The sequence below is a fragment of the Schistocerca americana genome, chromosome 3 (genome assembly GCF_021461395.2).
Source record: "Schistocerca americana isolate TAMUIC-IGC-003095 chromosome 3, iqSchAmer2.1, whole genome shotgun sequence".
Classification (NCBI taxonomy): domain Eukaryota; kingdom Metazoa; phylum Arthropoda; class Insecta; order Orthoptera; family Acrididae; genus Schistocerca; species Schistocerca americana.
Genome location: NC_060121.1, coordinates 40,006,945 through 40,021,226, shown reverse-complemented (window position 1 = coordinate 40,021,226; position 14,282 = coordinate 40,006,945). Strand labels below are relative to the sequence as shown.

The 14,282-nt window shown below is 40.2% G+C and overlaps 1 protein-coding gene across 1 annotated transcript in view; it reads right to left on the bottom strand.

Moving 5' to 3' along the window:
• LOC124605305 (F-actin-uncapping protein LRRC16A) overlaps nucleotides 1-14,282 on the bottom strand; it is a 528,830-nt gene that overhangs the window by 74,984 nt on the left and 439,564 nt on the right. The window contains exons 25-26 of the mRNA XM_047136886.1: nucleotides 13,741-13,920; nucleotides 6,884-7,098 (exon numbers count right to left, since the gene is read on the bottom strand). Coding sequence (XP_046992842.1) covers nucleotides 6,884-7,098; nucleotides 13,741-13,920 — 395 coding nt within the window. The remainder of the gene's footprint in view (nucleotides 1-6,883; nucleotides 7,099-13,740; nucleotides 13,921-14,282) is intronic.

Genomic DNA, 14,282 nt, shown 5'->3' with positions numbered 1-14,282 from the left:
AGCACCAGCACAGGAGACTTTGACTGCCTTCTTCAATTTGTGTCAAGATAATCTCTTAAAAAGATTTTATTTTGTACAGAAACTACTACACACAGGGGGTCTCGAAGAAACAAATTCTACAAACAAAAATGTGGAACATCAGTGCAAAGTATTCAATATTGAGATGGAAGGGTGAGTATACGCTATGCATCCACAAATGCTGGATAGTTCTATTTGTGTTTACTGCTTCATACAATTTGTGGTACAAGATGTTTCGAGGACATAAGAACTGCCAGTTTCTACATTTGTGAAACATTTATGGAAGCATGTCAGTGACTAGATCCATTGGAGAATGACAACCATTGCAAGAGGACAGGAAACTATCATCCTGCCCTGAAATGAGAGAAATCCTACCCAAGATCCTTACAACCCGCCCTAAAGTGGTGCTCCATTACCCACCCAACAGCCACCACCGAAATGTGGCCGACAGCTTGGTAGACTACCCTGTGGCACAGTATGCAGCTGAACATAACATCCTTTATTTCAATGGCTGCTTTACAACCTAGGCCATCTGGCTCCTCCCTTACAACACATTCTCTGCTTCCGAAATTATCCCAGCGTCAACCTACAGTAACCTACTGTCCTCACACCCTCCCCTCTGTCCTATCACCTCCTCCCTATTCACACCCTCTCATCCTCATGGTGTGCCGCCCTCTTCTAACACACCTGCCCATTTCTCCTGCCCCTGTTCCTCTCTCTTCCCACTCCTCCCCCCTCCAAATCTCCCTGCCTCACAGAACTGTGATGCAGCCTCGGCATTCTTCCATCTTGTCCTCGCACACTCTGCCAGACACTGCTTTTCTCTTCCCCTGCCTGTGTTCTGCTCTCCTCCACCTTCTCTGTCCCACTCCAGATTGCTACTCTCATTCAAAGTGACAGCATTCCGTTCGGAGTTGCCAGAGTTGGTGGTCACGTGTGCGTGAGCTATGCTCGTTTGTGTGAATCTATGTCTGCTTTCTGTTTTGTAGAAGGCTTTGGCTGAAAGCTAAATGTGTAACAGTCTTTTTATTGTGCCTGTCTCCAATTCAATGTGCTATCCTTATGGTGAGTAGCAATCTATCCTTTTTTCCTACTATTGTTGATTTCCTAATCCGGAGCTTTAGCGTTTAATTTGACTATATTTCATTACCCATGTTTTGCTTTTGTTGATTTTTCAGTTTACAGAGTCTTTTCCAGACACTTTTCCATTACATTCAACTATTATTTCAAATCCTTTGCTATCTCTGATATAATTACAATGTTATGAACAAAACTCTTAACTTTTTATTTCTTCTCCCTGAACTTTAATTACCTTTCCAAATTTACCTTTGGTTTCTTCACTATTTGTTCAACGAACAGATTGAATAACATCAGGGAAATTATACAATCACATCTCACTCCCTTCTTGACTACTGCTTCTGTTTTCATGTCCTTTGGCTCTTATCACTAATCCGATTTCTGTACACATTGTAGATAAGCTATTGCTCCCTATATTTTATCCCTACCACTAGTAATCACATCAATCTTTTAAATGCATGACTTATTAAACTGTTAGGTCAGTAACATTCTCGCCTGAAAACATCTGCCTTCTTTAGTATTGGAATTAGTATTGGAATTATTACACTGCACTAATTTCTGAAACCCTTTTACTTATTGCATTCATCCAGACCCTTTAACCAAGGACCTCGTTGATGTGAGGTTATTGCATGCCTCAGCAATATACAGGATGTTACAAAAAGGTACAGCCAAACTTTCAGGAAACATTCCTCACACACAAAGAAAGAAAATATGTTATGTGGGCATGTGTCCGAAACGCTTACTTTCCATGTTAGAGCTCATTTTATTACTTCTCTTCAAATCACATTAATCATGGAATGGAAACACACAGCAACAGAACGTACCTGCGTGACTTCAAAAACTCTGTTACAGGACATGTTCAAAATGTCCTCCGTTAGCGAGGATACATGCATCCACCCTCCGTTGCATGGAATCCCTGATGCGCTGATGCAGCCCTGGAGAATGGCGTATTGTATCACAGCCGTCCACAATACGAGCACGAAGAGTCTCTACATTTGGTACCGGGGTTGCGTAGACAAGAGCTTTCAAATGCCCCCATAAATGAAAGTCAAAAGGGTTGAGGTCAGGAGAGCATGGAGGCCATGGAATTGGTCCGCCTCTACCAATCCATCGGTCACTGAATCTGTTGTTGAGAAGTGTACGAACACTTCGACTGAAATGTGCAGGAGCTCCATCGTGCATGAACCACATGTTGTGTTGTACTTGTAAAGGCACACGACTGAAATGTGCAGGAGCTCCATCGTGCATGAACCACATGTTGTGTTGTACTTGTAAAGGCACATGTTCTAGCAGCACAGGTAGAGTATCCCGTATGAAATCATGATAACGTGCTCCATTGAGTGTAGGTGGAAGAACATGGGGCCCAATCAAGACATCACCAACAATGGCTGCCCAGACGTTCACAGAAAATTTGTGTTGATGACGTGACTACACAATTGCGTGCTGATTCTCGTCAGCCCACACGTGTTGATTGTGAAAATTTACAATTTGATCTCGTTGGAATGAAGCCTCATCTGTAAAGAGAACTGTTGCACTGAAATGAGGATTGACACATTGTTGGATGAACCATTCGCAGAAGTGTACCCGTGGAGGCCAAACAGCTGCTGATAGTGCCTGCACACGCTGTGCATGGTATGGAAACAACTGGTTCTCCCATAGCACTCTCCATACAGTGACGTGGTCAACATTACCTTGTACAGCGGCAACTTCTCTGACGCTGACATTAGGGTTATCGTGAACTGCACGAAGAATTGCCTCGTCCATTGCAGGTGTCCTTGTCGTTCTAGGTCTTCCCCAGTCGCAAGTCATAGGCTGGAATGTTCTGTGCGCCCTAAGACGCCGATCAATTGCTTCGAACATCTTCCTGTCGGGACACCTTCGTTCTGGAAATCTGTCTCGATACAAATGTATAGCGCCACGGCTATTGCCCCGTGCTAATCCATACATCAAATGGGCATCTGCCAACTCTGCATTTGTTAATATTGCACTGACTGCAAAACCACGTTCGTGATGAACACTAACCTGTTGATGCTACGTACTGATGTGCTTGATGTTAGTACTGTAGAGCAATGAGTCGCATGTCGACACAAGCACCGAAGTCAACATTACCTTCCTTCAATTGGGCCAACTGGCGATGAATCGAGGAAGTACAGTACATACTGAAGAAACTAAAATGAGCTCTAACATGGAAATTAAGCGTTTCCGGACACATGTCCACATAACATCTTTTCTTTATTTGGGTGTGTGAGGAATGTTTCCTGAAAGTTTGGCCGTACCTTTTTGTAACACCCTGTAGATAACCGTACCAAAGGTGCAAACCACAACTGATGGGTATTTGCAGAGTACCCAAACTGTCTCATGGTTTCTGAACAGGGCAGAAGTCTTCAGTAGTTGCAGCACCACAATCTGGATGAATGACTCATCTGGACTCGTAAATAATCATCTTGGGATTGAAGCTCTTTTGTCTGTGTTTGCTTTAACAATACATATGTTTTTGGATGGGTCCACCTTTAGCTAAACACATTGCTTTTCATCCCAAACATGTTTCATTGCTGTTGCAGCATCATCAGTGGGCTTTTATGGCTTACCTCGTGGTAAAAAGTCATAAAATAAAAGCCCACTGATGATGCTGCTGCTGCAACTGCAGTGACACATGTTTAGGATAAAAATAAAATTGTGTTTTGCTACAGGTGGACCCCATACAAAAACATATGTATGGCCTTGTAAAATTAGTCAACATGACTTCACTATGTTGGTACAACAAACAACTAAAATTAAGGGGAAAACAATACTTGTTATATTTCCCAAGCACCATCAGCGCTACTGCATAGCTTAATGATGAAGACACCCTCTTTGGTAAAATAGTACCCCATTTGGATCACTGAGTGGAAAGTATTCAGCAGGATGTCTTCAGGAAAAAGAAAACTGGCATTCTATGGGTCAGCACAAAATCAAGTAGGAGCAATAATGTAATATGTCTAAGAATGAATAAGAAAACACAAATACACATAAGCTTTTATGAATAGCATAGTGAACATACTATCATTGCCAAAAGAAACACAAAAAGTCAGTCTCTGCCCCAGTAGTACACGTTCATATGATTAGTACCTCCACACATGATGAAGAGATTGAAAATATGTATGGGGTGATAGGAGAAATTTTACAGATAGTTAATGGAGGCAAAAATTAAATTGTGATGGAGAACAAATTCGATAGTAGGAAAAGGAAAACAAGGAAAAACAATATGAGAACATGAACAGGGGGGAAAGGAACCATATGAGAAGCTGCCTCGTAGAATTTTGCACCTAGCGTAATTTAATAATTGCTAACACTTGGCTTAAGAATCAAGGACATCTGTAGACGTCAGAGGGTTTCAGGTAGATTATACAATGCTAAGAGAGAAATTTCAAAATTTGACTTCAAACTGAAAAACATTTCCAGCTATAATGTGGATTCTGAGCATAACCTATTGGTTTTGAGTTGCAGGTTAAAACTTAAGAAATTGCACAGAGGTCACAAATTAAGGAGATGGTACCCGGACAAATTGAAAGAGCCAGAGGTTGTTGAGAATTTCAAAGGCAGCATTATACAATGGGTGACTGAAATGGGAAAGGAATGAAATACAAGAGGAATGGATAGCTTTGAAAGATGAAATAATAAAGGCAACTGAGGATGAAATAGGCAAAACGACAAGGCCTACTAGAAACCTGACAACACATGAAATATGAGGGTTGCCTAGAAAATAATATATATATATATATATATATATATATATATATATATTTTTCTCAGCTGAAAACAATACCACGAACACAAAACGTTACGTATGTATTATTTGAAGTCTTTTAAGTGACTGTGCCAAGTTTCCGTCACTTCCGACAGATAGCGTAGCTGCGGGACAGTTTCAAAATGGCGTCTGCACATGATGCACATTACAAGCAACGTGCCGTCATTGAATTTCTCATTCAAGAGAAATAAAAGTTATGTATATGATTGCCCTTGCATTTTCGTAGTTTATATATGACATATGTACATAATAGCCATCAAAATACTTGCCACAGACTTGTTCAATGTCCAAAAAAAATTATCTGAATTTTGTACTATTGTTAGCTGCTAAAGTAACTGATGACAAGTTTTCTTTCCTTTGTGCATGCCTATAAAATACTCAATGCCTCTGCTTTTTTGGTGAGTGGTTTTTTTTTAATTTCCTACAGCAAATATATAAAAGGGCTACACAGAGAATATGAACTTCATGCCAGTATTACAGAGTAAGACAATAAGATGAGAAAGAAAAATTTGACAGAATACTGAAAGACCTAGGTCAAAATATGATCCCTGGAATAGAGGATATTTCTTCAGATTTGTTGTGACCACAGAGAGAGAGAGCCACTTGAAGTGCAAGCTATATGAGACACACAAAACATCCTCAGACTTCAAGGCAAATGTAATAATTCCATTTCCAAAATGGCAGATGTTGACAGACGTGGTAATTACCGAATGATAAGTTTAGTGAAACATAGTAGCAAAATACAGACAAAAATTATTTAAGGAGACTTGTATAAATCTGGCAGTATCTTGTATGTCTCAGATATTTTGCATACCAGGTGAAATAGTTTTGTCATGCACTGTTCTCAATAATTCCCAGGGAATGTCATCTACTCCAGGCATATTGTATCAATGTAGGTCTTTCAGTGTTCTGTTGGAATCCTCTTGCAATATAATATCATTTCATCTTCATCTACTTCCTCTTCCTTTTCTATAATATTGTCATCAAATTTGTTTCTACTGTATGGACCCTCTACATATTCCTTCCTCCTTTCAGTTTCCATTTTGCACTTTCTGTCAGTATCGCATTTTGAACACCAGTATTCCCACTTGCTTGCTTCATTATCATATTTTATCCATTTGTGAATTACGAAGAAGGAGGAAGGTAAGGAAGCCATAGATTCAGACACGTTTTCTAGTTCAGCCTGGCTAATGATGCCTCTTGTGCAACTCCACAATATGTATAGTCTTTCATTTCCATACTGTTGTGAAGCTCAAAACACATGGACTGGATTTTATAACAGAACTGATACATGTAAAGATGTATTAGAAAGGGGGAAGAGAGTGAATCAGGCAAAAAATGTTACTTTACATTTTTGCACTTTATTTAATGTTTTCAGATTCACGAGCAAGAAAGGACGCAAAAACTTGTAATAATGATTACAATTGTCCTCCTTGCATGAAAGCATGTAAATGATGTGTTCTCCACTAGTAATATTCAAAAGCTATATTCCAATAAACGACTCTACTGATGAGTGCATTGTAACAAGCATGCAATAACAACACACCAATAACTAATTTTATGAAAAGCATAGTTGCTACTCACCATATAACAGAGATGCTATGTCGCAGATAAAATAAATAAATAAAAACGACAGAGAGAGAGAGAGAGAGAGAGAGAGAGAGAGAGAGAGAGAGAGAGAGAGAGCTTTGACCAACTAGAAGCTCACTTTCTGACAGTCTTTTTGTGTGCCTATCTGTGATCCAGCTACTACCCTTTTCACAATACTGTTACATTCCATCATGCATTTTCCACTGTTTCATGGATAATTTTCTGGCTTATACAGAATTAGACCCATTTATTGACTCAATAAGCAAATGGAGGCAGTAAGATTTTCCTAATTTTTTTCTGTCTGGTACAAAACTTCAATTAACATTATCTTTCACACCAGTCACAAAAATCTGTAAAAGCCCTTTGAACAGACAGTGGCAGCACATGTCAGGTGGTATCAGAAGCACTCACCTCCACATATTTGTTCAGCATTTGATGACTGTGCCAGCCTTCGGGAGAGAGCCAGAGGGGAAGCCGTAAGTGGGGAATCACCCTGAGACCGTCGCCCAGTCAGTGGCGACCGTCGCTCCAGGCTGTCAGTCGACTGTGACTGCATCGCAGCTCCAGCTGCCAGCTGTGATGAGACAGGCTCCAGAAGCCCAGAAATTGCTTTTGGTAACGGTGAGCTACAGACATACACAACAGGATAAAGTTGTACTTCCATGACTATCGACATGTGACATTGAATAATGAAACTAAGATATCTATGTAATAATACTGAACAATCTGAGAATGATTTATACATGGAAAAGAACTTAATAACAGCAGTGGGAAGATAAGCAGCACCTGTTAACTACATTTTTCTATCCTATTCAAGAATAACTGTGCCACTTTTTACAACAGGAGGCTTATGAAATAAATCAAGACACCAACTAGCTGTGGCTGTTAAATTTTCATAATGTTCACTGTGAATCGTATTTACGAAATTCTTTGAGCTTTGGGGTCTTAGTCCTGATGATTTAAAATATTGCTAATAATATGCTCACCCAATAGTAACTTACCTGTTAAAGCAAAATGTATAATAAACTCCCAAAAATTTGGTAAAGTGTGGTGCACAGAGGATTCCATAAAAAGCTAATTGTGTATACATTATACAGTTCAACCATCCAGGGAATTGAGAATCTCAACAATTTTCCCTGTTATACATATTGATACTGCGAAGATATTTGACCAGGGAATTCCAAGACTGAATCAAAATCTCTACAGCAGTTCGTCAGACTAGCCCATACATACAAAAAGAAGCAAGCGGGGGACTTAAAAGTTTATATATGTAGAGACAATAGATTTAATACAACCACCTTTACTTACTAAAATATGACTACAGCTCACATTTTATGTTTGAATGAAGTAATGTTTGTCTGTTATGGTTTTGACGGATGATGAATGCAATGTATGTTCGAATGGCAAAAGATATTTTATACATGATAGAATTACATTTTATCAAGTTTCAGATCTTTTACTTTTCTTGCACTGTAAAACCCTGTGCCTTTCCAAATTTCATGATTATAGCTCAACAGGACATATCCTATAGGTTTTGATGAGTGAGTTTTGAAGTATCAATATATGTGACACAAATGGCCAACCTTTTTGATTGCACTGATTCAGAAGCTTAAAACCTTCAGATGTCCAACGGACCATGACCTCAGTGCGTTGGCATAAGCTGGTGTCAGCACACCGTGTGACACAGAGGTTGTGAGAAGATCGATGGAGACCAACGACAGACTCGTAGGAAACATGCCGCCAACACCCCTCGACCCCAGTATTTAGATCACCACTGTGAACTGGAGGGCCAATCTGTCGCATCCAGTGAATTCCAGTGTGTCATCAGTGGCAGCCCAGTGGGAGTCACAGAGGCAGTTAGCTCCTCCGCTAGCTCAGAATCGGGCAGCACATAGTGACGAGAATAGAATACAAAGCAGACCTGTACTTCACCAGCAGTGAGGTTAATGTGGACTATTACAGAGAGCTTGTACCACAACGACTATCTTGAGATTTCTTCTTGTGTTCTTGCATATATTCCAAGAGGGGAGCCACAGAGCTAATCAAATTTCTCTTTTCAAAGGCTTTGCTTGCTTTTTTTGACATATTTATGTAAACCATGTCTACCCCGCCCCCTCCACCCCCCGCCCCTGCACCTCAGCTGCAGATGGCCAATGTGATAGATCTAACACAAGTTTTTCAATTTTTCAGTTTCAGAACCAACAAATTGTTGCTTTGCTGATGACAGTACTGACAGTACAACCAATTTCTGGTTGCACAAGTCGCATCAGCCACACAAAAACACCCAACCAAACAACAAGCCCAACAACTGCCGCTAACCAGCATACCGATGTTCCGGCAATTTAACAACACAGAAGAAGAATGACTAGAATACCTGACACAGTTTGAGCACATTGTGAAGTTCTTTGAGTTCAAGGTACTTTAAAGCTACAATACTTTCTTTCAACTGTGGGGTCCCCAGTGTTCAGGTTAAAACAAAAACTATTCCCAACTGTGTCTCCATACGAACTCAGTTATGATGAAGTAATCGCTGCATTAACCAAGTACTATGACTGCCAAGTCCAAGTGGCTGCAACCAGGTATCAGTTCTTTCACTTGCGGAAAAAGCCGGAACCGACGAACAGTCAGTGGTACACAGAATTAACGGATATCACTAGCAAAGGTAAATTTAAGTGTAGATGTGGCAACTTTTACAGTGACTTACTGAATAGGGATGCTATAATATTCAATGTCCCAGATAATAGAATATGGAAACAGATCTTAAAATACTCTGATCCATCACTTCCTCAAGTGTTGTAAATCTTAGAGTAATACGATTGCCATACCAGCCAATAAGTTTGACCAGGCCCCAATTTCTCAGGTTGAGTCGCCCCTTTCTCGTGACTGCCCCATGAAGCCACATCATCGAATGCATACACAGCTGCGTGGATAGCCACATAGACATGTAAACAAGCCGGTAACTTACTAAAGTCTTGCCCAAGATGTTTTGCTCGCCATAAAAGACAGGACTGTCATCACGTAACGCAATGTGTTACAAGTGTGGAAAAGAAGGCCATGTCCGAGGAGTTTGTTTGCTAGGGCACAGAAATGCTAATTTTGTCCACTCTCAGAAAAAACATGCTCATACACATGCAGTGACCATTGTGTTTTCCAGATCTACAATAGGTTCTGACAAAAGTAAGATTAAGGTTGTGCCTCATTGTTGTCCCAGTGCTCTGCAACTATGTTCTAACAAACTATTTGTCTCATTATGAATTGCTAGCCATTGTGCAAACTGTCAGTTAGACACAGGTGCCTCGGTACCATTGCTTAATACTGCCACGTACGAACAGTTAGGTTCACTACGACTTTCTAAATCTAGCAACCATGTCATTGCTTACACCGAACAGGGCATTCCAGTGCTTGGACAGTGTAGCTTGCCTTCCACTTACAAATCTCACACTAGGACAGAGAATTTCATTCTGTTACAATCCAAAAACAGTGGAAAAAATTTCAGTTTAGAAGCCTTTGATCTGTTTGGACTTAGCATCCATGACAACGTACTGTCCATATCAACTTTCAGTCCAAAGGACAATGTAGCTAGCTTGCTTAAAAACTTTTCTGAACCATTTTCAGAAGGAATGGAGAAAAGCTAATAACTTCGTAGTGCATATTACACTGAAACACATTGCACAACCTAAACTTTTCTGAGCCCACCCCATTCCAGTTCCTTTAAGAGACAAAGTAGCCAGTGAATTGAAAGATAATGGTGTGACTGCTCCCATTTAAGCTAGTCAATGGGCAAGTCATTTCGTTTTGTTGCCTAAGTCTTCTGGCTGCATTCACATTTGTGTTGACTTCAAGTCTACAGTCAACCCACAGAAAATCCATTACCTCACCCTGAGGAACTCATGGACAGACTTGGTGCAGAACGTTACATTTCTACCATAGATTTGAATGATGCCTACCTGCAAATTCCATTGGATAAAGAATCACAGAAAGTGTTTGTTGTAAATACTCACTTAGGACTATTCAACTTTGCACTTGCCCTTCGGCAGTGCTTCCGCACTTGCCATTTTTCAACATTACTTGGAACAGCTGACTGCAAAAGTACCATTTTTTTCAAACTACCTTAACGATACTGTCATCTCAGGTCATACACTACAGGAACACATAGCCAATTTGTGTATTCTTTTTCGAGTGTTGTCAGAAGAAGCACTCAAGTATCATCTTGAAAAGTGTGACTTTTTTCGAACAGAACTACAGTAATTAGGTCATGCGATAAACAGTCAGGGTGTGTACCCCCTCCAATCTCATTTGCTTGCAATCTGTGACCTGCCTGTTCATTGCAATGTGTCTGAACTCCAGTCAGTACATACTAAATTTGGTTCATAACGAATGCCGCTCGTATCCCAGCTCCATTACATCGCTTGCATCGCAAAAATGTACCTTTTGTGTGGACTAAAAACTGTCACGACGCATTTCAGAAACCTAAAAATGCTTCGCTCAGCGACAGATGTTTAGTGCACTTTGACCTGCCAAGCCAGTAGTTTTGCAAGTTGACACTTCTTCCTACGGAATTGGCACAGTGCTTTTGCACAGAATTAGTGCACAAGACAGAACTATTGCTTTTGCCTCAAAGGTGTTGACTCAAACTCAATGTGACTATTCACAAATTGAGAAAGAAGCTCTCACTATTGTGTATGGTGCGACAAAATTCTGTCACTATTTGTATGGTTGCAAGTTCTATTTAGTGACAGATTGCAAGCCTTTGCAGTCCTTGTTCCATCCAGTAAAGCTGGTTCCTACACGCACTGCTCAAAAATTGCAACGCAGTATTAGTATGAAATTGTGTACAGACCTACAGCAAAGCATGGCAATGTAGACACCGTATCTCGCCTTCTGATTGGCCCCGAGTCTGATTTTGATGCATCTGCTACATCTTGTTGCCAAATTGATGTGCAGGACTCTGAATTGCTGGAATCTTTTTCCCTTGCATGACAGAAAAATACCACAGGCCATGGAACAGACCAAGATCTCAAGATTTTGTTGCATTATATTCACACGTCATGGCCTCGTTCACTGAACAGTATCCAGAACTCAGTTGTGAACCCGATACTTCGCTTGTAGGCATAGCCTTTCAGTACAACAAGGTGAGAGTCTAGTTCAAAATGACAGTGTACAATCGCATGTGCTTATTCCCAAAGTGTTGCAAAAGGACGTGTTGCAATTGTTCCACCAAGGACATTGGAGAATTGTTCGCACTAAACAGTTAGCACGCTGGCACTGTGCTTGGCACGGCATGGACGACCTCATTGAACAGATGATGTCACGGTGTTGCATAACAGCTTACATTTTATGTATGAATGAAGTAATGTCCGTCTGTTATGGTTTTGACAGATGTTGAAGGCAATGTTCAAATGGCAAAAGACATTTTATACGTGATAGAATTACACTTTATCAAGTTTCAGATCTTTTACTTTTCTTGCACTGTAAAACCCTGTGCCTTTCCAAATTTCATGATTTTAGCTCAACAGGACATATCCTATAGGTTTTGATGAGTTAGTTTTCAAGTATCAATATACGTGACACAAATGATCAACCTTTTTGATTCCGCTGATTCAGAAGCTTAAAACCTTCAGATGTCCAACGGACCATGACCTCAGTGTGCTTGCATAAGCTGGCATCAGCACACCATGGAGCAAAGAGGTTGTGAGAAGATCGATAGAGGCCAACGACAGACTCGTAGGAAACGTGCCGCCAATGCCCCTCGGCCCCCAGTATTTAGATCACCACACACCGGAGGGCCAGTCTGCCGCATCCAGTGAGTTCCAGTCTGTCATAAGTCGCAGCCCAGTGGGAGTCGCAGTAGCAGTTAGCTCTGCCGCTAGCTCAGAATCGGGCAGTACATAGCGACCAGAATAGAGTACAAAGTAGACTTGTACTTCAACAGCAGTGAGGCTAATGTGGACTACTGCAGAGAGCTTGTACCATAACGACTATCTTGAGTTACGTAGATTTCTTATTCTTATGAATACAGAACCCAGTTAACATACGAGTGCAGTTTCTGTTATAGAAAGAGGATACAAGCCACCAATCAACATCCTCTCCTCGCTTCCACTGGTACAAGCTTAGGGGAGACAATGAGAGAATGTGACATAAATTTGAACATAATATGTCTACGCTCTCCTCAGAAAAAGGGTCCTTAACAGTCAGTCACACAGACAACATAGCTAGTCTATAAGGGTTCCATCAGATTGAGGCCCAGAGCTCCAAAACTGAGCATGATGATGATTTTTAAATTATATAACTACATTTCTGGGTAGTAATTATCTTTGGGAGGTGGAATATTTAGTACTGCTGATAGATACGTACATAAGTAAAAATGCTTTTAGAACTGCTAGTTCCTTCATCAGAGAGGAGAGGGGCAACACAATGGGTTAAAAAGGGATCCTTAATCTTTGTTGACTATCGCCCTGCAAGTGTGTCCCTCTCCTTTCATCCTGCCCTCCCTTTTTAACCTTTCACAACCTATGCCTCTCTTGTTTCTGAGGATGGAACTAACAGTTCCAAAAGCTATGATAATGTTGTGCACATTTACTTCTGTATGTGCCTCTCAACAGTACTAAATATTTCGCCTCTCAAAGATAATTAATTGCTAAAATCTCTGTCTCATAATATAATAGTTTTTGAAATTGAATTTTTGTTTTGATATGTCATGATGATTTTATCACTTTATGCTTGCGTATTCCACTACTCTATTACAATCTGTTTTTACAATGAATGCTTACTTTCAACTCTCTGCTGTTCATCGTGCTCTTACTTGCAGTGTCAATATGTAATCCCCTGGAAATAGAAAGGACTCCACTTTAAGGGTATGACACTATTTACAGGCGAATAACTGCACAAGGGAGGGAGAAAAAAAATTGGTCTCAATATTTCAGATGACAGTTTGTAACTGGGATTTATTAGGGAAAAAGATCATTCTTTGCTGACATAAGCCAGGGCTAATTAAATTGCACAAAAGAAAACTTATTATCATCATTATGAAAAACTAACATGCCCCACTAAAAGAATCTGCCTATTAATGAGCAAAAAATAAATGCCACAATTGCAGAAAGATTAAGGTAGACAGTGGCTGTTATCACTGGCTCGAAAGTTTGGAAGTCTGGTGTGCCTGATGCAAAAGTGATAGCCTTTTAATTATTTTAATTTGTGCTTTTCTGTTATTTTTATTTTATTTTAGATCAAAGTGTCAGAGTCACACACAATCTGAGTAATTGTATTACCTTCTCCCCAATCGTGTTTCGCTTCTGGAGTCATCTTCTGTAAAGCTTCTGCTCATCTCTGGGGCGATTCTCACATTTCTAACAATTTCAGATGAGCTTGTTTTGTTTTCTTGGTAATTTAGTTCATCTTTTATTAGTGGTGTGCGATTAGGGCTGATATCTGATGGAAACGTGTGTGAACTGAAAAGCAATTCAACAATGAAACTATAATAATAGTTCATAAATTATACCAGTACACTTAGTGCTCAATGACATTATATGAAGGAAAATCAGAAAGTAATGCACAATAATTTTATTACCAAAAAGTACAAAGCGGTAAAAAAAACACCTTACATCTTTTAGCTATTTTTCTACAAAGGCACCAACATTTTCAACAAATTTTTCCCATCACAGTACCAGTTTCAATATGCCCTGTTTGTAGAAGTCCACTGACTGGAGTAAAGCCATCTGCGGATTGCATGTTTCACTTCCGCATCTGCCGCAAGGCATTGCTCAGCCAGCCAGGGATTTTTTCATGGGACCAAACAGATGAAAGTCCGATG